This window comes from Athene noctua, chromosome 15 (genome assembly GCF_965140245.1).
Source record: "Athene noctua chromosome 15, bAthNoc1.hap1.1, whole genome shotgun sequence".
Taxonomy (NCBI): domain Eukaryota; kingdom Metazoa; phylum Chordata; class Aves; order Strigiformes; family Strigidae; genus Athene; species Athene noctua.
In genome coordinates this window covers 3,183,430-3,209,671 of record NC_134051.1, presented here as the reverse complement: position 1 = coordinate 3,209,671, position 26,242 = coordinate 3,183,430, and the positions used below count along the sequence as shown (strand labels likewise).

General features: G+C 47.3%; 1 protein-coding gene across 2 annotated transcripts in view; it reads left to right on the top strand.

The window, feature by feature from the left end:
• Nucleotides 1-26,242, top strand: part of RAB11FIP3 (RAB11 family interacting protein 3) — an 80,498-nt gene that overhangs the window by 9,241 nt on the left and 45,015 nt on the right. For both annotated transcript variants that reach the window (XM_074919625.1, XM_074919624.1), the window contains exon 2: nt 13,707-13,800. In XM_074919625.1, the coding sequence (XP_074775726.1) occupies nt 13,707-13,800 (94 nt within the window). The remainder of the gene's footprint in view (nt 1-13,706; nt 13,801-26,242) is intronic.

Sequence of the window (26,242 nt, the reverse complement as noted above, 5' to 3'; positions counted from 1 at the left end):
AGCTCCTTATTGTTGTAAAAGCAAAAAACCTCTTGCAATAGAAATACTGGTGATACCAACGTGCTGAATTTACTCACTGAGCATTACCTTATTTGAGGCAACTAGTTTAGTCGAAACAAGCTATCGGGTGGCAGTGGTATTTGACCTAAATTTGAGTGCTTGCTTAAATGACACCAATTCTGGTGTTGCCTGTGTGGGTCCTGTTTCTGGTGTGTCCCCAGAGCTACAGAGGCCACCAGGGTCCTCTCATGGGACAGTGACAGCTCTGGGGTTGTCCCATGGTGCTGTATGGGAAGAGCAGCATTACTGTCCTGGGTACAAGGGCTGGTTACAGCTGGTGACCAAGCTTTGTTTGCAGGCTGAATGTCTCTCTGTTAGGTTATGTTGTGAGCATCCTGGTATTCTCCTGATTTTTATTTATTTTGGGTTTTTTTAATAATGCATTATAATTCTTCAGAAAAAAGACCTATTGTTCCCTCTGTTACAGTATCCCTTAGTGAAATACCAGTAGCGTTGAGTTTGAGTCACTGCTGCTTCTGGCAGGGATTTTCAGCTCTCAGACTGCTGGGCTGTTCCTGCTTACTCCTGTCCCCTGAGAAGGAGTAAAACCGAGGGGAGAGGACTTGGTGCTGGGAGCTGCATCATCTGGCAAGACTCGGTGGAGCCAATTGCTGTGGAAAATCTGTTTGCCAGAGTCCAATAGGAAACCGGGCTCCAGAAAAATGTGCGGGAGGTAAAAGGAGCCCAAACCAACAATTTTTTTGAGAACAGAAGCTGTCAAGGGCAGGAAACAAATAGGGAATGTTTGCTGTGGCGGGACACAGGGCACGGTGCCGGACCGGGATCCGCACGGCCGCTCCGTGGTTCTGCGATCCTGAGCAAACGCGGCATGAAACAGTGGGGCTGCTGGAGGGGCCCTTCTCCTGCCTGGGGAAAGTATGGCTGTGTTGAAAGTGAAACTCTTCTAATGGGAAAATAATGTTCAGTTCCACTCTGGCTTTAAAAGCTGATGAGGACCTTGTGGCTTTTGCTGCCGCCTTTGGCTGCGGAGGTATTAAAAGGTTTCTGTTGCCTCCCTTTCTCATGGCCACGTTCCTTATTTTTTCCAGGGCAGTGACAGGTCTTCACCCCACTCACTCTGTGTGTGTGAGGAGATTACAGCTGGATGAAAAAAAATAATTTGGATATCCTTATGGAATTTTTTTCCTATGCTTGCTAAATGGATGCAGCAACTAGCTAATCCTTTCCTGGCTACTGAGAGCTCTGGGACTACTGTGTTGGCAGGAGAACAGGGGGAGGATGCAGAGAGCAGAAGCCCTGAAAGGTCCAAGGGAGATGCTGGAGACCTTGGTGTGCAGCAGGGAACTCACTCTTGGACTTGGTGCTGCACCTCTCCAGGCTCCGTGGAGCATCCATCCGTTGGTGGCAGTGTGAGTGCATGGCAGAGGTGTAACGGATGAAGGAGAGATGCCGGTGGGAGAGGTAGGACTGAAAGCACAGAGGCAGAGCCCTGGTGAAGGGCAGGTGACTTGGCTGCCAGCCTGGCAGAGACCTGCGAAGCCATGCTGGAGCGTGGGGAGCAAAATGCAGACCTCTTGCTGTTCCTCTGTTTGGAGGAGCTGATGGGTGCTGGGCATGGTGAGATAGCAGGGCATGTGGTGGCTGCTGGAGAAGCATCAACATTGTCATTTTTTTTGTTGTTGTGGTGAGGCTTGTATGCCTGTTACTTAGTCCCACCCTGAAGTCCGGGGCTTCCCAAGCTATGCATGACCTCTTCTCCCTCCTCCTGAGAATCTACCTCTGAGCCTAGAAACCATTCTGGGCTTTCCACCCCCCCAGGCTCTTCTGCTTAGTGTACTTGTCTTTGTACAAACAGCCCTTTCTGAAGGCTGCATGAAGGGTTGCCAAAAGGAGGGAAATAATTTGAAGCGCTTCTAAAAAAGAAATGAGTCTTTATGCTTTGCTGGTCTCTGAATCATGCTTGTTTGTATTATGATAAACTTAGTTTTGACAGTGTGGCAGGCCCAGTCTGGCTGGGGAAGGCAAGTTAGTTCTTTCATGCTCAGCCCTCTAATATTAACTGCCTGATCAGGGACAGGCTCATGTCTTGCTCTCACCTGGGCTTCACCTCTGCAGCCCAAGAGGCTTCTTGCACTCACCAAATTCCCAGGGTTTCCAAGTTGAAAGATGCAACTCTCTGCCCTTTGCTTTCATGGTTTGCTTGTTTGTGCATTGGCAGTAATGGGTTTCTTCTTTTTTCTGGTTATTATGGTCTTGTTTTAGAGATTATAGCATGTAAATTGTATTCTGGAGATGGTGAGTTAATAAAAGTGACTCCTGACCTAGTGAGACGATTTATTCTGGGATATGCCATGAGATTTTCTGAGCTGCTTTCAAACCTGGTTGGGAGGAAACATAAGCAAAACTTGCAGTCCTGGATTTATAAACCCAGACAGCCCTTATCGCAGAAATACTTGGTTTTGTTGCAGGAGACTTTACATGAAACTACACCAGGCACTGCAAAATGTTCAGTATCTTTCAACTGCCTAGTCCTCAGTCTGTGACCTCCTGGGATGTTTTATGGAATTGCTTTTGTCTGTTCCGATCAGCTGTGAAATCCTGCGTAGGCTTTCTGCCCCAGTTCTGCGCTCTGGTAGGATGTAGCTGTCCTGCCTCGACCCTGGGGTGACTTCGGTTGTGGTGCTTGGCTCTTCCCCTAAGGGTGGCTCCAGCCTACATTAATGCATGTATTTTATTTAAGAGGCAACCTGGCACCAAACACTTTCTCTTTTTCTTTTTTCTTTTTTTTTTTTTTTTCTTTCATGCAGTCTCCTGCCTGGGAGCTGTGTGTTTGGAAGGGTGAGAACAGGTTTCCTCTGTCATTAGAAGAACAAAAGCTAGAAACTATGCCTTCGATGTTTTGGAGGGTGGAGGAAGAAAACTCTTCAAGTTTCATTAAACAAATGAGTGTGTTCATAGTAGAGTGTTGCTGCTGAAGCCTTTGAACACTTAAGATAGCAACAGAAAATCTGGAACACTTGAGACAAATGCAATTAAATTTGGATAAAACCATTTCAGTGTAACTTACATTCCTGTTAGTGTTTCCAAAAACCATCCTTGAAGTTGTTTCTTTAAATATGTTTTTATGTTTCAGTGACAACCATTGATAGACAGTTTGGAAATAGCCATACTCAATGTTTGAGAACACACAAGGCTCCTGGAGCCATGGTTAATATAGAGGTATTATGGCTGCTTGCAGATAAGCCTTGGAGTTGGTAGGGTTGGTCTAAAAATGTCCTGTACGCACGCCTGTTATGTAGTACAGAGCAGAAGGATGTCTACCAGCAGGTAAAAAAACCCAAACTGCTGAATATGGGTAAGCTAGTGAAGACACCCTGCAGTTTGGTTCCACACTGTGCGCCAAGAGTCTGACTGGGTGCACTGATTTGCTCTGGTTTCTTTGGAGGGTGGGCAGGAAGGGTCTGGGTCCTCAGGCTGTTTTGGCTGCCAGCTTTTTAAAACATATTCTGGCTTCTCCCAGAATCACAGAATTGTCTAGGTTGGAAAAGACCTTGAAGATCATCCAGTCCAACCATCAACCCAACATTAACAGTTCCCAAGTCTACCAGATCTCTCAGCGCTGGGTCAGCCCGACTCTTCAACCCCTCCAGGGATCCTGGGGACTCCCCCCCTGCCCTGGACAGCCCATTCCAACGCCCAACAGCCCCTTCTGCACAGAAATCCTTCCTCAGAGCCAGCCTGACCCTGCCCTGGTGCAGCTTGAGGCCATTCCCTCTTGTCCTGCAACTTGTTCCTTGGTTCAAGAGACTCATCCCCCCTCTCTGCACCCTCCTGTCAGGGAGTTGCAGAGGGCCAGGAGGTCTCCCCTCAGCCTCCTCTTCTCCAGACTGAACCCCCCCAGTTCCCCCAGCCGCTCCCCAGCAGACCTGTGCTCCAGACCCTGCACCAGCTCCGTTGCTCTTCTCTGGACACACTCAAGTAATTCAATGGCCTTTTTGGAATGAGGGGTCCAAAACACTGTTCTTCTGGATGAATTTGAGCATTGGAAGGAAGGTCTTTCCCTTTGCATGCTCCCGATGTGTATGGCACTCAGTGGCTTTGGGAGGGAAGTGCAGGAGACTTGCTCCTCTGCATCAGTTTTGGGCTTGTTCTCGGCTCATGGTTGACTTGGAGACTTCTTCTTTCCCCTTCCAAAAAGGAGAAGTAATAGTTTGCTGGGGAGGAAATTCTCTCCTTTGTTATGTATTCACATCTCTCTCCTCTGGTATTTCCTGTGCCTGCAGAAGGAGCCTGCTGACCCTGGGAGAGGCTGGGGAGCAGCACCATGCCTCAGGGTTTAGGGCCAAAGTCGACTGGGTGCAAGACTGGTGTAGAAACTGCTCCAAATAGGTGACATGCATCAAAAGTTGGTGGCATGCTGAGCAGCTCTTCTCTTGGATAGACGGAAGGAGGATTTGTTAGTCAAGTAAATGTGTTAAATGGTGAGAATGTTGTCTTCCTGGGCAGGTAGGAAAGGAGGGGAGCTTGTTCCCCTTGGGGAACTTGCTTAGTTTCTTTCAAGGAAACGGTGAGCTACTGGGGCTTCTCTCCCTTAGTCTGTGGGTGATCCCCCTCCCCTTACAGCTCTTTAAATACTTGAGGGCTGATGTAGAACCACAGGAGGCTTATTCCCCTTTTGCGTTAAATTGTAGGTTTGATTATTTCTTCTGGAGCAGGAAGAGATGAGACTAAACCAAGCTGAATCTTTTTCTCTTTCTCAGAAAGATGTCTTGATTCTTGGTTTCGATAACTAGACTGATAGCAGAGGGCCCTGCAGTGCTTCAAGTCTCTGGGACTGAAGTGACAGCAAGGACAGGTGAACTGATGTGGGAGGGACGTTGCAGAAAGCATCTTCACTGAGTGGTGCTTATGGTGGACCCCTAGATGGAGACTTGATTAGACACAATCTGCCTGCTGATCTCCTCCTGGAGCTCAGAGTGCAACACGCTCGCAGCAGCCCTGGGTAAGTACCGCCACTTGCAAAGTACATGATGCAGCTCTTGCCCTGCTTACTCAGGACTGACCATTGCTTCTGCCTGTAATGAGGTCTGCCTCCTTGAGGGTGTTTTAAAGGTTTATTAATTAGGTGTAATTGAAACAGAATAGAAACCTGCTCTGCGGTTCTGCCTGCTTTCTGTAGTGCCAGATCCTTTAACAAATTACGGAGTTGGTTCCTATAAACACTGCTGGAGCCAGTGTAATCCCAAGTTATCAGTCTTCCACTCAGCCCGCTTGTTTACGTTGATGCAGATGCAGAAGTAAAGCACCGAAAGGGATTGGTGTGACCTGGCTTTGGGATCGGTGCAACCATGGTTCAGATCACAGCAGCACTCTGGGAAATATGTTGCATGAAGCGACATTAAGTTACACTCACATTGTAGGCATGTTAATGCTCTCTCAGCAGCCAGCACAGGGAGGATAGATGTGGTCTTAGCCTAGACAAATGCTGCATTAACAGGGATCAGTTCATTTCAGCTGATCATGTTGCAACCCATTGATTTGGCGACTGCACGATCTAAAGAGAATGGTCGTATAGGACAGCTATGTCTTTGGCAGGTTGCACAGCTGCTCCGATGTTTGGCTGCAGGAGGTTCAGCAGTTCCAGTGTGTTTGCACATTTCCCAAAGATTAAAAAACACAACTACTGACTTCTGTAATTAGCATTTAAATTTTTTTTTCTTTTCTTGGAGAAGATGGGTTTAGCCTTGAGAGCAAAGTGTTTTTTTACAAATGAGTACATCAGCTCATACCCTTCTGTTAAATGTGGAGGGTAGAGATGCTGCATCCCCCTTTGCATAACCATGAGAGATTTTTACATGGCATATACTTGCTCTGTTGAATTCCTGTGCACTCCTTTAGGCTAAAGATCTGGCTAACCATAGAGAAGAGCATCTGGTGTGAGCCCTCTCCTGCACTTTAGAGTGTCACTAGCTAAAATTCCCCTCTATTTGACAGTTATGCCAATGTGGTGCTTGGCTTACTCTCCACTGGAGTTCAGAGATTGTGTGATTTACAGTACTGTTTTCCCCCCAGACATAAAAGATGTTCAGAGCATATATGGGCTTCTTGCAGACAGAAGAGGGTAGTTGGCCTTATGTGAGAGGTGCCTGCGTGTTCATGTCCTGTCTCAGTCAAGCAGGCTTTGCTGGGCCCTTGTATTCCCAGAATTTCTCTTGACCTGGCTATTTAGTGTAAATGAGTTTCCTATGTTTAAAGCTCCAAGACCCACTGGATTTTAGGGCATTTTTGGTCCTCTGTTTTGCCTGAAACTCTGCAAGTTGTAAATTGGCAGAGAAAGTGTGATGGCACATGCAGTGGCTGCTGGCGGGCAGGGGTCTGCTCCTGCTGTCCCAGGTGTTGTCCCTCCTCGAGACCCTCATTACTGGCAGTACCACGTAGGCAAGCCCAGTACTGCTGGACACCACAGGCTGCAAACAAGTCCTTGTAAACCAGACTCTGCTACAGTCCAAAGACTTTGGATGAGGAGAGGTTGGTTGAGCAGCCTTTTTTAAGGCCAAACAGAAGATAAAAGCTGGCTTTGGGCATGTTTAACATAGCGTGGAGCCTTGCACCAAGCTGGGCAGAGATCCAAGCAGCAGAGTGTGCGGGCAGCAGAGAGGAGCGTGGTCCAGCTAGAGAAAATGAAAAGTAGAGACTGATAGAAAAAGCTCAGCATTAGATTAAAACTGAAGTTTTATTTTGTTTGTACTACTTCAGAGTCTGTGCTCAAGCTGAATGACCAGATGGGTGGGGAATGATGTCTGCATGCAACATGCTTGATCATGCAAAGCTGATTAAACAGCTACATAAATGTTTTGGAAATCTTTCGGTCCTGTTAACAGTGGTGGTGAAAGGCTGCAGTTTCTTGCTTTCCCTTGTGCGTGCCCAGGGTCCTTGCGTACTGAAGGGGTGGCTGCTTTCCTCTGTAGACTTTCCTTAAAGGCACCAGGTGGAAAATGCTCCTTTGGAAGCTGATGCTGAAGCTGCAGCTTGTCTAGCTAGGACCCTGCTTCCTTACCTGGTCCTGCCTCGCTCTATGGCTAAATTTGACCACAAAGGCTCCCACTTCTTCTGGAGGGGAAAAGGCAAGGGTAGGGTCCTCAAACGTATTAATCTCCTGTAATATTGCATTGAGGAGAGAAACATTTTCTATTGATGAATAGAGATGGTGACAAGAAGTGCATGGGACTGGTGTGGGTTTGTAGGAGGGGGCTGTGAGGTGTCAGGGGCCCAAGGTGTCTCTGTTTTTGTTTCATCCTGCCGTAGCAGAGCTCTGCTCCTTTTGAGCCCTGCAGGAGGATGGTCTCTCTCTGCCATCGTCCCTGCCTTGCAGCTTGCTGACAACTGCGGGTTCCCGTCAAGGGAGTTTGTGTGCAGCCCAGCTTGCCCAGCCCACCAGTCAGCAATGGAAGGGCCGGGAACTGGAGCCGACCAGGATGTACATGTGAAACCGCGTATTTTCTCTGCTCACCACAACCTCGTTGCTGGAATGTCTGTCTGAGATACCCAGCCAGCCCTTGCACTGAGCAGTTGCTTTCAGAGCTCTGATTTGAGTGTCTCAGTGCTCACCTTTTAGGCAAAACCTTTGCCTTTCTGTAGAAATAGTTTTTAATAAGTGAAATGTTCAGTGTGTTTTGGACTGCTCACAGGGAGCTGCTGCTTTTTCCAAGTCCCCAGACAGCACTGGGTGCTGCCAGCAGGTCAAAGTAAGGCAACAAGTTCCCTGGTGAAAGTCTTCCTCTGGCCGTTGTGTTAACAGCTCATCTGATGTTTTGGGCTAAAATCATGGCCTAGCCAGCAAAAAGCATGCTGTGTCACGGTTATGACCTGGACTGGGACCATTGTAATGGTTTTGTGATCCACTCTGGTTAAATTAAGGTGAAATGACATCAAATGACTAGTTAAAATGTTTTCCTTCTGGTAGAAACAACTTAAACTTGAAAAACGACAGTAAGAAATGTGACCTCTTATTGATAAATCTGTAAGAAAGAAAAGGAAGAGAGAGAAAGAGTTAAAGAATCTGGATCACCACCCCAGGTTCCAGCATTGTCTCAGGTGGTGGGTGCACACCCAGCAACGTTTTCTGTCATCTTTTAAGTTTCTTTTCGGCTGGTTTACATACTAGATAAGGAGAGGTGGGTTTTCCATGGACTCATTATCACGAGAGATGAGGAAGGTGGAGCATGTGTTCTGTGCATGTGTTGGGAAGGGATGAGGTGCATTAACCCTTTTGTCCAATTGAGTCAGTCATGATCCCCCCCCCCCCTCCGCCTTTTACCTTTCCCTCAGTTGCTGCCTTTGGCTCCTTCTGGGACAGATGTTCCTCTCTTACCAGTCCTCCAGCTCTTCTTCAAGGGTACAGTACCAGCAAGGCTTGCATCCTTTATACAGAGTATCAAGCCTACACAATAGAGCCAATGTTTAGTGGTCCTCCTTAGAATATCAGTGCAGCAAACAGTTCAATGAATGGTTGAGGCATTAGCTCCCTCAGTTCCTCACAGTCACCCAGTCAGAATCTGGACTGGGCTTACTGTTTTTGTGGATGTTTTCCTGGATGGGCAGGTCTGTCCCTGTTGTTTGCTCAAGTGGCCAGAACACGCCAAGTCAGATGCCCAGTTCAACCAGACTCTTGGTAGGTCTCTGGCATGTTGTTCCTTATCTGAACATATCTCTTGCCATCTTTCTAACAGCTCTCTGGGTTCTCTAGGCATTTCACACCTTCCAGGTTCTTGCACATAACCATGTGATTGGTCCCTTTGGGGGTCTGAGAGTAGAAGTCCTGTTAAGCAGACCACATGACTTACCTTGGTGCTTGTGCTATTACCCAGAAGACTGAGACCACATGTCAAATCCTTTCCAAGGAAAGGAGGGAGAAACTTCAAGGCAAAAGCATCTGTCTTTATTTATTGCAGCATGTGTGAGACTGCAAGGTGCGCAAGTTCTCAGTGGGAACTGCAGCCTGCTTGCTGGCCTGCCTTGAGTATTTGGGGATATTTATCATGGATATGTCAATATTGATTCCTCCTCTTTCCTGTCTGGATTTACTTCCAGAGTCTGTGCAGAGTAAAGCAGTGCTGAAATGGTGACTACTACTCTCAGTAGGGCATCATCTAATAACTAGCTGATGTGGTGCATAGGGCAAGACCTGGCCCTGGTTGTGGCTAGGCTGGAAGCATCACCCCTGTGAGATACCATACGACTGCAGGAGCTGAGCTCTACTGGCTCTTCCTTGTGGGGTCCCTGACTGCTGTGGCCACTAGAAATCTCCAGCCCTTGTTTCACCACTCAAAAAAATTTCTTTTCGGAAGCTGATTCAGGCCTAGTTTCTGCCAGAATATGAAGGAGATCTGGCAGGTTCAGGGGTTACAAGGAGGGTGTCAGCTGGCCAGCACAGCCCTTGCTCCGTCGGAGATGAACACTTAACAGAAGCACAGTGGATATTTTGTTCTGCTGAATCTGTCTGCTATGTGGTGGAGACATGGAGCATCCATAAGGATAAAGAAAAAAGGTCTGGAGCCTCCTTTTCTTCTTCCTCCAGCCTGCTCAACAGGGCCACTCACAGCTGGGGAATCCCTCACCTCCCTGGAAAACTTTCATGGTGTGGCTGCCAAGCCTTTGTGTTAATTTGGGGTTGTCACTGTTGGCATAGCTGAGCCTCAAAGTCGCTTACTGTGTCAAAGCAAGGAAACCCTTGTGCTCCACATGGTGGGGAAGCCGTTAACAGCCAGTACAGCAGTGGGGCACGGTGCTGGCATATGTGCTTGGAGGTGGCTTGGTTGAAAGGGCTTGTTGTTGAGTTTGCTTGGCAGCAAATCTTGTTGGTTTTGGAAGACAAAACACCCTGCCAGTGTGCAGAGCTCTTTAATAGAGAAGAAGATGCGGTAGTGTGGTTGGTGCAATGAGTAGTTCTTATTCTGTTGTTGAGATGCTAGATAACCTTCCTCCTCCTCCCCAGTCTGCTTCCGTCTGTGTGTCACTTACCAGGAGAAATCCCTTACGGACTCATGCCAGGAGCTTATTCCACCTTTGGCTGTGCCTCGTCACCGGCACAGGGCTGAGCAGATCCCCTTCAGCAGGGCTCACCACCCGTTCTGCTTCTGCAGGCTTGTGCTCAGCTTAAGGTAGATTGACTTCAATTAGTTTAAACCTCTCACTTTCCACCAGGATTTAAATCGACTGTTTAAACGAGTCATCCTCTTTGACTCTTTAATGCTCTGTATTTCTAGCTGCTTTCTTCCAAAAGAGTTTGTAACCAGCTACACATTAAGCAAAACCTTTGTTTTGAATATTTCTTGCTGTCCAAAACCAGCCAGCACCTCCCTGTGACTGTAGCTTATAACTGCCTGGTTTTAGCTTAACTCTGCAGTTTGGTAGAGTGTTAACTTTCGCTTTTGTGCTAATAGGAGTGCGGTGTTAACTACTCCACTCTTGCAGATCAGTCTTTAGCTAAAAACAACAAATCTGTGACTTCATAGCTGCTAAGATTTGCTAATCTTAAATGGTTTGAGCTATAATGCTTGGAGTTTTTCCCAACTGTCCTAATAAGGTAGGGTTTTTAGCCTAGACATCAAAATCAAGAAATGGAGAAAAGTGGCGGTTACAACCCAGGAGCAAGATGCTGGAGCTGTCACTGGCCATTCCGAAGTGGCTCGGTGCCATGACAGCTCAGATGTGAACAAACCCCCCTCGGGAGGGGGGTACTGGAGTAACACTGAGGACACCTGTCATTGATCAAGATCTTGATGTACCCTGTCTCGAATAGTGTGTGCAGTTCTGGCCTTCGTCTTCAAAATGGATGGGGGGGCTGAAAGGAGGGAAGAGAAAACATGGTTAAAAAGGCTGAAGGGCTGCAGCAGTTGCCTTGCAAGGGGAGGGTGGGCAGGCTGGGACCTCTTGGGGAGGGGTGTATGGTCCAGGGGGATCACGCTTGCTTCTTGCCTTGTCTTTCGGTGTTAGAACTGGGAGGTAGTTGATGAAATAGCAGAAAATAGCTGCAAGAGTTAAAAGAAGGCACTCCTGCACAGAGCAGGTGGTGAGCTTGGAGCTCAAGGGTGGTTGAGGTAGGTTCAGATGCTTGTGGGCAGTCAAGGACCTGGGCAGGGATGTCCTGTCCCCCGCTCCAGCATCCCTGGCTCCATCATGGTGGGTGCTGGGAGATACTGGGAGCTGACCCACAGGACACAGCCTCTGCTTTCCCTGGATAGCTTCCTGCAGTGGCTGGGGGGACCAGGCAGGCACGGCTGATGTTCTTGTTTTCTGTGTCTAGTGAGCTCTTCTGAATGTCAGCAGCCACTCACATTCAGTCTGGCAATGTTGTCTCAATTGGTTATTTAATGGTCTGAGTTCTTTTTAAGCCTGGAGAGCAAATACAGGTTTGGATCAGCACAGACATTCTACCGTGGGCTTTGAGCTTCATCAGTTTTGGTGGCTTTTGTTTGTTTGTATCCATAATGTTGTGAAGTTTTAAGGAACATTTCTCTTGTTTCCCCCTGCCCACAGCTTAATTTAAATACATAGGTGGCTCTTTTGCATAAACAAAATACTTACCCAGCTGCTCTGTCTCTTGCACAAGCACCAGTGTGGGAGAGGTGCCTTGCTGAGGTATTGCCATGGGGGCTTGAAACCCTCCTTGGTCCTGAGAAGCTGCCCACAGTGCAGCAGCGCTGTGAGCTGCCCGGCCTGGCATGGCCCATGTGTTGTCAGGGCTGGGCCTTTACAGAAAGTATACTTTAGAGTGTGTCATGATAATCACTTATAGGCTTATAAAGTCTGATTAAATGTCACTTGCATTTCTGTTGTCTATATACCCAGATAACAAATTAAGCTACAGCTTTTGAACTCAGAAGCTGCCAGATGCATTAAGTGGAGCCAACACATTCCTGAGAGTTATTTTTATTAGTCTAAAATACCTCTGTTTAACATACAAGAAGCCTGACTCATTCAAGTCAATGTGTGCTGTGTGACTTCAGCAGTTTTGTTATCTATCTACCAAAAATGTTCTCCAGAAATCTGGAAAAGACGCTTGTATTGTTGTCTTCCCCGTTCATGATGGCATAAGCAGGCAGGTGGCAAGTCTGGGCCATGCTGAGGCTTGGGGGTTTCTCTTGTGACAGCCCCATAGAGGCACAGCTGAGTTGTTTGGGGGTTTTTTTATGGTCTCAGCCCTGTGGTTTCCTCTGTGCCGGCATCATGCTCACTGCTGCTGCGGGGAGGTGGGATGTCTGAAGCAGAGACATCTCCTGCCTCCCCCCATCATGTTTGAAACCATGTGGACACATGGGTGAACAGCTCTGAGCATGTTGCAGATGTGATTTTTCCCGTGTAAACACATACCTAGGTTTAAGACGAACAAAACAGAAAGCAAACCAACACCCCTGCTGATGCATAATGAGTCAGGCAGCTCAGAGCACCACAGCTGGGCTCGGTTGTCCTCCTCACCCCTGGAGGTTAAGTCTCCTCTTAGATGCGAGGTTTCCTTCCCTGGAAGGAGAGATTTGGTGATTCACCGTCTTCTTCCCCAAGAACAAATCAAAACTGAGAGATCGTCCAAGCGAGTCCAAAGGCAGCTGCTTGTGCTCACAAGGACTGAACAAGTCCAGTACTGCAGACTGCCTGAAGATCTCCTGTGGGACAGCTCTGGAGGAGGAGGAGAGGTCGATGTGTTTGGCAGGGCGAGGGCAGAGCTGCGGGCAGCCTTTGAGTACAGAACTAATGTGCAATTCCCTTTTTCACCTCTTGCACCCTGCTTCCTCCCAGGCTTGTTTCTGAGCTGAAAGATGTGGCTCTAAAATACACAAAGGTGCCTTGGTATCTCTTAGGGTGAGGTTTTGCATTTTTTTTTTTTTAAAGCAGAAAAATATCACAAAATCATTAAGGTTGGAAAAGACCTTGTATATCATCCAGTCCAACCATAAATGTCTGATTGCCTCAGTTTGAGAAGCATCAGTAGTGTAAAGGGTTTTCTGAAGGGCAGGCTTGAGGCAGCCTGGAAGGAAGGAACAAAATGGACCTTTTCAAAGGCTTTGTTTCGACCATGAGGAATGACTCTAGTTTTGCCCTCAAACTGTAACCTGCTCTGCTTGAAGTGCCAAGATCACCCTTGCTGGGTCTCACAACTGTCCCTTGCTCCACATGTGTGCCTGCTCCAGCACCCGCATCCTAATCCTCGCTAGCTGACGTGATTTCTTTTCCCCTCGGGCATTGTCTAATTGTGAAAATATTTCAGTTATATGACCTAAATTTATAACGTGGAGCAGTTCATTATCACCGAATCTTCTTAATTGGGCCCTTCTACTGGGCAGCCTAGTACTGAGTTTTCCCAATTAAGATAGAACCTCTTTAGAAAAACATAAAAATAAACAAGTCTCTGGCAGAGAAGGACTGGGTTGCAAGAAATACTGCCTAACTTATGTGTCAAGACTAAGCAGTAGTTGGAGCACCAGTCAAGTATTAATTAACCCTTTGTACTGATTGCTTATGTTCCCTACAGGGAGAATGGCCACAGTTTGGTGTCAGTTCAAGAAATTCACTGTCATTAGCTCAAATCTTTTTCTTGTAAGGATGAAAAATTTGTTAGAAGGTGTTTCTCTGATGGAAGATGCGATTTTCCCAAAGGACTCTGAGTAACACTGCTTTTGTGCTTGCAGGTAAAGGACCTAACAAAGTATCTTGATCCGAGCGGACTTGGAGTCATCAGCTTCGAAGATTTCCATCGGGGGATCAGAGCTATCAAAAATGGAGGTGAGCTTGCTGCTGTGCCGCGTGTGTGGACAGGAAGATACCAGATTTCATGTCATAGGGGTACACTGAACTAAGTCACTCGGTGAAACAAACCGGGTTTGGTTTTCTGAAAAGTCCCTACTCTGTGTTGGGGGGAGAGGTTGGGTGCATTTAATAAAAGTGGTACAGCAGTTGTGGTGGTGGTTGCATGTTTTCCTGTTTATTGGGAAAGTTCCTTCCTAAATGTACATTGGAAACAGAAAAGCCATCAAGGGAAAATCCCTCCTGGTTGGGTGTCTGCTCTCACCTATGGTTTTGTGGGGGTTTGCTGCTCTGACAGAGGAGCAACTCTTGGCTGACACGCTGCTGGAGATGTCTGTCTGCTGCAGAGTCTAACATCTGAATGCTGGCACTAAGGATCAGCGTGCTCAGATGATTTCTAGCAAGAAGCACATTAAACAAGAGCTTTGAACTCACTAACTGGTAGGTAATCTTTAAACAGGCCCCCAAAACAGACCTGCGACGATCCCCGTGTTGCTGTTGATGGGCTTGTTGCGAATACTTCCAGAGCGATAACTTGGTGAAAACGTGAACTATCTTTCTGGCTGGTTAGCATTTGAACTTCTTTGCTGAAGAAAAGATACTTTTTTAATTTGGGATTCATCTCTAATATGACTGTTAGAGGGTCATTTTGGGCCAAGTGTGTCCTTAAGGGCAGGGTGTGAAAAATATCAGACACCTCCTGCTGAGCAGATACAACTTTAAATGTGCAAATATGAATTCTCATACTTGCACATTAATCAGTTCTGTTCACAGCAGTGCTTGTCTTAAACTTCAGTGTTGCTTTCAGGCAGCAATGAACATGTACCATGTTGTCAGCCCTGCACACCGACCATGCTTTTGAGTGCTGATACAAGCAAAGATGTGAAAAGACTGATTATTCCTATACAAACCACGTTGTTTCATGACTAGAAAACCATCAAAGTAGAAGTAACTTCTGTTTTTCTGTCAGTTGTCCATCCCCCCCCTAGTTTATCTGTGCTCAGGATTGTAGTGTTTTATGGCAGCTCTGAAGTTTTCATGGCTGGTGTAGCTTGACAGTGCAGCTGATTTCCAGTTCCCATAATGCAGGAAGAAATGCAGCATGCTATTAATTTGTAATAAATTGCTATTGGAGTAGAGTGTATTTGTGAAAGCTCTGGCTTGTATTTCTCTTCAATAATTCATTGCTCTGGTATTGTGTTGTATTAATTGAATGGAAAAAGCAGATCCAGACAAAGCTTTTAGGATCTCTATTTATTAAACTTGAAAGAGATTGATACATATTTATTACAGTGGTTGAGAAAGGCAGAGCTCTCTAACATTGCATGGCATTAAGCAGTTTTAAAGAAACTCAGGATAGGGTACAGAGAGAATTTCTTTGAGTCTCACCAGCTCACGTTGAAGTGATCTTGAGGATTTGCTGCTGCTGTTGAGACAGTCAATATTGGTCATCCCTGTGTGAAGAAAGAAAAGGTTATACTTGCTGCTGGGAGTCCTTTTTAACAGTTTTGTTAATTAGCTGGGCCTGTTTTTAGCCAGAGATAGTTCTGTTGCATTTTCTGGTGCTATGTAGTTCTTTGGTCAGTCACTGAAGGGAGACCTGATGTAAGCTTGTACCTTGCAGTGTCTTAATGTAGGTAAGGGTTTATTTCTGACTATGCTCCACATTTCTTTCTGTCTCCCCCCTCTCTTGGAGACTCTCTGTAGGAGAATATCTGTGACTTCAGCTCTTCTGGTCTAGCCTGGCAAACTGAAGGTGCAGTTACAAAACTAGCAAAACTTGCATAGTCAGCTGCTTTCCTTACAACTGCTTTCGTGTTCAGTTGGCCCTTCTGTCCAGGGAGGATACTAAACTCCTCAGTCCTATTCCTGAGCCAGCTGTTTGAGGTATGTTCCCACTGGCTGAGGAACATGCTGATCTAGGACTCCTTGAGCTTCCCTTCGCCTGCAGTGTGGAGCAAAGCACCATTGAACCACTCAGACGGCACTGGAAGCCATTGTGGCACCTCTCCGCTGCCATGAAACAATTTTGATCTCTTTGCTGCTGTAATCTTTGACCAGGTGATGTTGACCATGGCAGGGAAAGAGCAAAGTGACTTGCATGCTACAGAAGCTGGATTTGAGACTTTAATGAGAGTCTTTATCTAATTGTGTCTGCCTTCTACCCTTCCCAAAGAGAAGACTTAATAAGAAAATGTGGTTCTCGTATATGTATGTATCTATGCCTGCTGCATGTGTATGATTGCCATTAGAGTGTCTTGGGTGGTGGAGTCTGGAGGGCCCCTGGGCTTTCCCCTCTATGGGAGGTGGTGAGCCCGTGGCTCGCGGGTGATTGGGCTCAGTTCTCAGGCCCAGCTCCGAGCTGTTTGTCAGGAGCAGACTGGCACATGGACCACAGGGGACTGCCCAGGCATGGCCAGGCAGGCGCAGAGATGCTGCTGGGACAGGTTTGGCTCCTCACAACTTGCTGTGTCCCAGCCCTTCCTGCTCGTGTGGTTGCTGGGACATCCCTTGTCGTCCCCCTGCTCCACAAAGTGTGCAGTTCGCCTGCCTTTAAAGTTTGTGTGAATGGTGCCTGGATGATGGGCTGGTTCTGTAATATGCAAATAGCAAAACAGGGGGAAACTGTGGAACAAACACTGGCAGTGAGTCAGGGATGATAAAATTCCACTTTTCAGAGTTATTTACAGCCTTGTATTCTAAAACTTGAAAAGCTGATAATGTAGTGGGGGCAGTAATGATATTTATTTGCAGAAGGAGAGTATGTTATAAAGCATGCTTAAATAAGCCAGATGAAGTGTGTAATGCCTGCAGAATCTACAGCCAGAGGACAACCTGGTGTACCTGGCTACATTCAGTGAGATCCAACAGGACATCTTTCTAGTCTGCAGGGGAAGAGAAATAGGGAGGGAGCCAGCGTGACTGCTACATTCATCATGATCAGAAGCTACAGCTCGTGGGGGATCTTCTTGCTGAGAAACGTGAGGGATTGTTTACGAGTCACTTAAACTGAGACCCAGGAGTAAGGTCTCTGCTTATTTGTCTGGCCAGGAGATGACAGCGGGAGTGGTGGTAGTGAGATGGTGTCTGTAATTTGAAGCTAAGGTGCCTGGACCAAAGGGCAACTCCAGTCTGCTGCGTGTTGGATGCAGGAGCTGCTGCTGGAGTGGGAGAGAGCTGGCAAACACAAGTACAGGTAGTATCAGCCACAGCTGGATGCAGACAAACAACAAAGGTTGTGCTCACAAGCAGATTCCTTTCTTTGTCAGGATATTTAAAAACGTTTTAAGTTTCAGACACCTGTGTTTTTTTTTTCTACAGAGGCCTCTCAGCATCCAGGAGGACATATTTACTGTCTTCTCTTTGTAGCAGACAAATACTCTTGCTCGAACTCAAAAGCAATAATGAACAAGTCATGTAATCCATGCACATGCTCTGGGCTGAAACATCTGTAACATCTGTCTTCCAAAGAACAGCTTGCTGAGAATGGGCTCTGTGCAGGTACCCCCCTGCACGTAGGGGCATTACTGTTGGTGTCAGTTCAAATATCTGCTCTGTCAGGCAGGGGAAGGTGCATTCCTGGAGCTTGTGGCCTTGTCCATCCCTTCTGCCTTGGCTTCTGATCCCTGAACAAAGGGGCCTCTGTGCATCAAGAGCAGACAGTGCATCCACTGAGAAATAGATGTGTTCATGAGCGCAGGGGAAGGCCTGAGGATGGAAAAAGAGGAAATCTTTTTTTTTTTTTTTTTTCAAATGCTTCAGCTAAAAGTTCTTTGGATTTGGGAAGATGGAAAATTCAGCTCCAGAGCCAACACCCAAACCTGGAAGCTATAACCGAGTTCCTGTTTGCAGGGACAGCAGGCTGCTGGCAGGAGCAAGCTGGGGGCAAGGCTGGGGGAGACCCCTGGCAGCGCCAGCTTCGGGGGGCACCTGGTTCAGGAGTCGGCCACTGTGCCAAACCAACAAGCCGCAGCTCAGCGGAGATACCCCTGTGGGGTTGAGTAAGAGGCATTTAGCAGGAGGAGTGTGTTCAGCTTACCAGAGGCATTTGGTGGGTTTCCAAATGACAGGCCGAAGGGAAAAGCGCGGAGCTGGGGAGCGAGGCAGGGCTGGGGCGGGTGCAGGGCAGGGTGTTGAATAGCAAATAAAGGGCTGGCGGGCGGTCAGCGCTTGGGCTGGGCTGCCTGGCTGGCTTTGGCAGCACACGGGCAGGCTGCTGCAAAGAGCCTGTGTAAAAACACTGTGCCGTTGGTAATTGGAACTGGCAGCAGCGTCAACTTAAGTCGGTCGGAGTCTTTGTGGGGCTGCATCACTCGGTTCCTGAGAGCAGCCCTGGGAGGATTTCAATGGGTGTATCGTCGGAGGAGAGGCTGTGGTTTGCGCAGCTGGCATTTCATGTCACTAAATGATTGGTGTGCTCCTGGTACCTGAATGCCAATTTAAGTATTTCCTGAAAGAAAAGCACATATCCAGCCCTCCCCCTGGGTGAAAGCTGGGAGTGTTACAGCTTAAAAGCTTACGGCCAGGAGAAGGAACTGCACAGCAGTTCTCAAAACCAGAGCTGAGTAATTATCCCTGCGTCGCTCGCCCCACGTGCAGGTTGGGCTCTGCAGCCTTGCTGCAAGGGGAGCAGCAGCGTTCCCCTTCCTGCGCTGCTTGCTTCCTGACCCAGCGTCTCGGAGGTGCCTCTGGATCTGATAGTGCTTAGATGACATCTCTGAGCTCACTGCTCTGGGTGCCCGTGAACCACTTAGTGCTTGTAGGAGTCTGCTAGATAGCACAAAGTGGCTCTGAATTAATTTCTGGAGAGCCAGGCTGGCTGCTGCCCTGGTGACACGGATCTGCTTTGAAGGTGCAGAGCATGTTGGATATCTGGCTCTGTCTGGTAACATAAACCACTGTTTGGTTTGTGTGTAGGTTGTTTTTTTTTTTCCCCCGTCTGTAGGATCTGCATTGCAGATGGCTTCTGCTACGCAAAATGAAAGCTTTCGTTGCATGGGGATGATTCCAGAAGCCAAAGCTTACATTCCCTTACACACTCCCAATCCAGTAATTATTTCTGTGGCTGTGTTTGTGTGCATCTTCAGTGGTCTCTCTTCCAGACTGATGCTGGAAATATGGTAGTATTTACATCAGTCTACTGCTGACATCTAAGCACACTTTCTCAGTGGGGGTACCCAGGCCCAATTTAATATTCAAGGCATTTTCTTTTTAAAAGGAAAGTCTTCACTGAAGCTTAGCAGATGGAAGGAGAGCTTGTGTGCACGTTTGACTAAACTCGGTATCTGGCACTGGTATGAGCACTTCCTACGTTCTCATCAGATCTGCTGATCTCCTTATTCATGCAGCATTGCTGCAGTGAAGACTTTCCCCGCTGATCTTGCCTGTTCCTAACCCTGGCTAAACCATCACCGATTAGGGAGGCAGCACATTTGATGGCTGAAGGTAGGACAGATGCCTCTTTGTGTACAGCTGTCATTCAGGGAATAGGGGCTGCCATGAATGGGAAATCAAGATTGATTCATGAGCAAGAATAAAATCAAAATTGCTCTCATTATGTTGTCTGCATTTTTTTGCATTGCATCTTGCTCTGCTTTTGGTGCTATGTATGTACTGCTTGTTGGGATAAGGAGTTTATGAAGATGAATGCCAATTCTGTCCCTGAAAGGAGTGAAGACTTAAATGTCACTTTAAAATGTATATGTATATTGGGGGGGGAAAAAAAAGGCCAAAAACCCAACAAACCAAAAAACCAAAAAATCCCTTGCTATTCTTTGTAGTGCTGTTCTTTGCATATCAGGATTCTCCTCTATAGTGCAGAGGGATGCTTGTAGTTACTGTGCTTGTTAAGTTTGAAGTCCACATGCTCATCGTCTGTGACCCCTTCTGCTAGGGACAGAAGGAGCCAAGTCTTTCTTGGAAGTACTGAACTTGGTTTTTGTCTTTAAATAGTGGTACTTAAACACTTGTCTTGGAAACCACTAGGCCTGCCCATGAAAATGTGTGAGGGTTGTCTGTTGAGTCTGTGTAACTTCCCCTGCTCGCAGGGGGTGGGGAATTAGTGTATGTGCTAGTTTGTGATGGAGGCAAGCTGCTTTGGTGGTACCCTGGAGTCAAAATGGCCTGAGGTCTCTCTCCATCCCTCCCCTACAGAGGCATCTCTAACAGGAGAGGGTCAGGTGTGTCTGGGGGCACAGAGTCACTCTCCTGCAAAAGGCTTAGGGCATGAGGGGAGCTAGGGTGGGATGGAGGTCCTCTGCATGAAGGTGAGTGAAAACAAATGCAGAACTGAGCAGGTGTGAGTCCAGCTCAGATTTCATCCCTAAAGGCTGTTCCTAGGTGAGGGGAAAACACAGGAGAAGGCTTCAGGGTGGGTGTCACTGGGGTGTTTGCTCTCTTCTTCTAGCCTACATCATGCTACATCTTTGGAGGGGAAAAGTTGTTCTTCTGCTCCCAGCAGCCCCAGAACGCTGCACAGCATAGGCAGCTGCTAGCCCAGCCTCAAAGGAGCTCCTTCCTCAGATGCCCATTGTCAAATCCTTTGTTAGCACACCTCCTGAAACAAGGGGACAGCTGTACCCCTTGGACACCTACCTCTGCAAGGGTAGCTTGTTTTTAATAGCTGTTTGTACTCCCTCCATGTCTCCTGCATTGCTGCTGGTGGAGCAAGCTACAAGCTGCATGACTGGAGGGTGAGGATGCTCCTCCGCTGGCCTGCAGCTGGTGTGGGGCAGGAAGCAGCTTTGTTACCTCCGTGAGAGCAGCGGGGAGATAGGAGCTCAGTGCATGGCGCTCTTGATGCGCACACTTATCTGGTTTGGAATGCTTTCATGCTGGAAAGGGATAACACCAAACTGGCTCAACTGAGAGGCAGGATATTTACTACTTAAAAGCAAAACCAGGAACGAAAACACCACAGTGAAACTATTTATCTCTAGCCATGCAGCTGCCAGGATTCAGCAAGGTTAACTGACTACAAACTTTCCCCGCGTTAACATAAGCAGGGAGACTGGGATGAGTGGGTAACTGCTTGTTCTCTTTCAAAGCAGGAGCAGTGGCTGGGGTGGCAAGGAGTCAGGACATGTTCCTCGGCTGTGAAACCTGGCCTGCTGCAGAGCTCTGGAGCAGCGGTGAGCAGAACCGCTCAGCCCACGTTGCCTTCAGGCTCATTTAAGTCACTATTTATTTCTGCTATAATATGCTAGGGAAAAGATTCAGATGCTGGTGATGGGGGAGCACTTCTGGGTCACCATGGGGTTTTTTGTTTTCATTTTTAATTTATGTAAACAACTGGTTTTACTAATATTTGTAACATGGCAGCTGGGTGAAGGGTTACATCAGGGACGAGGCTGACCTGCTTGATGAGCGCCATGCCTGAGCAGGGAACGTGTCTTCCCAAAAACAGCGTGGCAGATGACATACTGCATTGACCTACTTTTGGGAGAAGCGCAGAAGTGTCAGAGAAACTGTGTCCATAGACCTCCTCGCAGCTCTGGGATGAAAACGGTGGGAAATTACTCAAACATGCTGCTGTAAAACTGCCACTAAGGCTCAGCAGCCCTCGGGGTCCCTGGGAAAGGGAGATTGGCATGAGCATTACTCCCACTTTGAGATTTCTTTGTGAATGTTTTGAAGCATATGCCAGAGAAATCTTGCTATGTCTGGTCACCGTCTTGGAGTGTAACAGGCTGCAGGTCCAAAATACACATGGAGTCTGAGGGAAATTTAGTTCATAGCACTGCAAAGCTGCCCCTCTCTTACTGCGGCAAGCAGCTGACCTGTGGTTAAAATGCCCAAAGCATCACTGTTTGTGCACAATTCTTTGTGAGAGGAAAGCATTACTGTGTAGCCAGATCTCTTGCAAATCACAGCAAATTACAGAGTGAAGGGACTTCCGTGTGTCCTATGAAGTAAAGAAAAGGAGAAAAGGAAGCCTTTGGTGGCTGCTTAGACTCCCATAATCCAAGCCTGATAAAGAGAGTTCAAATTGCAAATGTAAGGCTTAAGTTTGCTCAGAAGAAAACTAATTTATGTGGCAAAGAAGAAGAAAAAATACTGCAGGGCCTACCTGTTTTCTTGGGGAGATGGTCAGTATAAAAATAGAGCAGTGTTTTATTAGAGCCTTAGAGTGATTCTTAGCATGCTCTTCTATGTAGATGATGACTAAAATGAAAACAAAGGCAATTTCAGTTAGAAAATAGACATTTCTCATCATCCATCTGCTGTCTTAGTACTTCTCCATCATGTGTTTTATTTTCTTTGTTGGGAGTATGCTGTTTTGTTCCACATCTGTTGCTGCTAATATGTTTGGGAGACTGGGCTAGCCTGCGGTTTGGGGAGTGAGTGGGAGGAGGCTGGGCTGGTGGCTCCAGATGGGTGGTGGTGGTTTCGGTCCTGCCTGTTTTGATTTCTCAGGTTTGGATGTTAGCTCCAGAGTGAAGGATTCCCCAGGAAGATGGTGTCTCCTTTATCCTCACCAGAAATGTCTGGCCAGAGATCGGGTAGGGTTGGCTTCCCAAGCTCAGAAATAAGTAGCCCATTATTCTGCCTCTGCACCAGCTGGTAAGCCAGAGCGGTCAGGCCATTTCTGGTTAGGAATCCAGTCAATCTGGTGTTATTAATGAAGGGATAATTACTCACCTATGACTTCTGCTCCACTGAGAGCCCTGCTCGGCTCTGTCACAGCCTGGAGGGTTGTGACTGTGTGCTGAGTGTACCCTTGTGACGCCTTGACAGATTGATGTGGCAAAAGCTTGTTTCTTTTGGGCATTTCCTGGTCTCGCTTTTAGACAGGAGAGGCTGTGTGAGATGTGGCTTTGTTGGGAAATTGGTCCTAATTGCAGAGCCGCTGGGTTGGGCTGTGATGGGTGAGCTGCAGGCGGGCTGGCTCCGGTGGGCATCCCCCACACTGAAAGAAACCTTTCCCAGGTGTTCTGGCTAACACAGCACACTTCATCTCGATCCTGTTCTGCCTGGACCAAGCCATGTGTCCTGGGTTGGGGTGTGTGTCCCTCGGATGTCTTTCTCCCTGATCATCTTTTCCAAGTGCGTACGGCCTGACTGCTCCTATAAATCTGTCTAGCCATTGAGCAGCTTATTTCTTCTTCAGATAATAAAGACTCCTGCTGACAAGATGACCAGTGCAGAATTCACCAGTTAGGGACTGACAGGATGGCAGTAAAGGACCCAGCTCACTGTGTGCCTGGCAGGGCAGCTTTGCTTCTGTGCTGCTCTTGTGACTTCCAGAGCAGAGCAGTCAGCAACTCACGTTCTCCCATTGCTTCTCCATTTTCTTCTTGTTGAAGCCTGTTTTGTTTTGCATGTAGTTTTATTAATGCAGTCAATAGTTAGAGGGGTCAGCAGAGATAATGTGCAACTTCTAATAAAAACACTCCTGTTGAGGTGGTAGGAACTAGGCAGTGTCATGTTTATAACCTCTCAACCCCTTGGTTCCCTTCTCAGGGATCTTGAACTCTGTATTAAAAAGGTCTAACACTTCTTATACAGTCATGTTCCTCAGCTGTCCTCCTTCCATCTGCAAGAGAGTGGTCAGGCACAAATAATGGCAGTGGATTCTTTTCTAGCCAATGAAACGTTACCAAAACCTTTGAAAACTGTCTGAATGCATTTTAATAAGTTTATATCCCTAGTAATTAAATCGGCTTTTGAATGAAGTGCTGATGATCCCTGCTGGTGTCTGCATGACGTAGTTTGTGGTTTTGGAGCGCTGCATCAAGTCATTTATTTGCGTTGTCCCAGTGACAGGAAGGGCTGTCAACCTGTGCGATGTCTCTGACACCGCCCTCCTTGCTTTGGGGAATCTTATGCTGAAAAGAGGATTAAAACCCAATCTTACAGTACCCTCCTGGGTCCCATAGGGTCCTATAGTCCCCTCCTGGGAATTTGTTTTTCTTTGGGCAATGTTTTTTTTACAGAAGCCAGTTGGAGCAAAAGCACTCTTAAAAAGTACAGCTCCTGTCTCCTTCAGTGATGCGTGGGACACAATTTGGCTCATTTTAGAAGGGAATTTTTGGCAATGTTGAGAGTTAGGGTAAGAAACAGGGAAGGGTATTCAATCATGTGAGCCTGGAGGAGCATTTTCCTGTTAATCTGCATAGCTTTCAAGGGACTTTGGAGGATAGGGACTCCAAACTGCTCTACTGTGGCCAGCAGCAGGAGGGCAAACTGGCTGCTTGACACTCACTGTAACGGACAGGACATTTTTTGAGCAACACAACTATCACTTCTAAAAGATGGCTCTGAACTGTGAAATCTCACGTTGGGAAGAAGTTTCCCTACACGTATACTTTGTCTCCTCTTTTGTATTTTCTTTCCCCTCAAACTTAGGCTCAGTTCTGGTCAGGACCTAGCCTCTGATCTCAGACCTGCCCACTTTGTAAATACCTATTTCGCTTTTACTAATGGTTTTTCAGCTTAGCTTTTGAAGTCAGAGCCTTGGCTGGAATAGAAAGTGTCCGTACGTTGTTGGCCAGCCTTGCAGTTCACTTGTACATCATGTGTTGCCCAAAGGCAGGTGGGTGGTTCTGATCCAGATCACTTACCAGGACTTGGTGATTGCTTTGAAAAGGCATTTAGCATCAGTTTTGCCTTAGTTGTCCTCAGCTTGTGGTATTGCTAATAGGGGGACAGAAATGGCAAGTAAGACCTGCAAATGCTGAATGACAAATACTAATGTCTGCATGTTATGATTTGCAAGTGCTGTAGGTGTTGAAAGGGCTTCTTTTAATGCTCGCATCCAGGCCCTGGGTGGTTCTGCGGGCAAGCTGTGCCTGGATTCACACAGGCATTGCGTTGATAATGATATTTAGCTGTGCTTGAAGTACATCGCAGGCATTTCTCAGGCACAGGATTAGAAGCTATAAGCTGGGGAGGATTGAACTGGTTTTCAGTTACCTTGATTTCTCTATGTGGGAGCTTTGAGTTGGAGCTGATGTGGAAGGCCTAAAAGCTTCATGGTGGGATGGTGACAGCCAGCCAGTGCCCCAGCTGGTGCGAGTGGCCTATAAGGAGTGAGCTGAGAAACTGCTCTGGTTCTGCCTGTTACCTGCTATGTCGAAAGCTCTGCTGCATCCAGGCTCCTGAGTCAGGGTTTTCTGCAATTTTACTTTGCTTGCGGGACCATCTTACCTAGGAGGTGCCGCTTGTCTTCTGTGTGCTCCTGCCTGAATCAGACTGGATGTGGAGCGTCTAGAAGAGTTTCTGCTTTGGTGCACTCAAATACTTGACAAGAGACTGGTTGCTGAATGTCCCAAAGGTTGTGTCTACACTGATGTGCTCTGGGAAGCTAAGTTAAGATGTTCTGTTGTTTGCATAGTTGAATGCTCTCTTTCAAGAGGTCCTCCCTCGGCCTCTTCACAGAACAGAGAATAAAGCTGTTGGCTGCAAAATCCAGCTTTTTTCTCTGAAATACAGAGTTGTTGAAAGTAGAAGCTAGAGTGAAGGAGATAGAGGACATCAGGAGGTCTCCTCACCAAGACATTTTGTGCTGTTTTGGAGGCTCAGTCTCTCTGTCTTCTCTGCTGGTATGTGACAAAGGGGCTCTGAACCACTTGCTGGTGGCCAGAAGCCTGCTCCTCGTTTTCCACACCTCCAGCTGTGAGCCTTTGTTCCAGGCTGGCACAAGTCTGGAGGAATTTGAGCTGGTCTTGATGAGTAGCATGCACTGAAGAGACAGCTCAAACTGCTGAGAATTAAAAACGAGGACCCATATGTTAAACTCAATACCAGTTTCCCCGTGTGTTAGTTGGTGGCTTCCTGTCTGTGGTCCATCGCTGCAGTGGAGGCAGCAATGTTCACCTGAGATGAAGTGAAGGCAGCTAGATTTAAGCTTCCAAAATGCTTGGATACCATAAAGTTAATTATTTTTATTATGTCTTTAGATGGTATGTCTAAACAAAGCTTGAGGGCCTGCACTGTAGGAAGAGGATCAAAAGGAATATGTGATAAGTACCAATCCATGAGCGGTGATATTCAGGAAACAAAGGCCTGCTAAAGTGCATTAGCCAAGAGGGGCTCGGATGAGGGTTGTGTAAGCAACCTTAATTCTGACACTGCCTCCTTGGGAGCCTGAGCTTGCCACTCGGTTATTCTGTTGTATAATTTTTCCTTGTAAAATGAGTCTTCAAGTAAGTGCTCCTGGCTGGTTGTCTCATCTCTGGAGGAGTCAGCATGTTGAGCTGCAGGAGAAGCAGATAGCACAAAGCTGCTCTTTCCAGCTCTGATCAGTGCTACCACTTTGTGTGTGAGCATCAGATTATAAATGTACTCCTGGATCGCTTATGGAAAGCAAAAGGGTGGGTGGCTGGACTGGTGCTAGCTCTGTGCTGCAGGGGCTAACAACACATGGGTGCTTGAGCTTTGGTGAAGGTGCAAGACCCTGAGTTGCCTCTGGAAATACTGG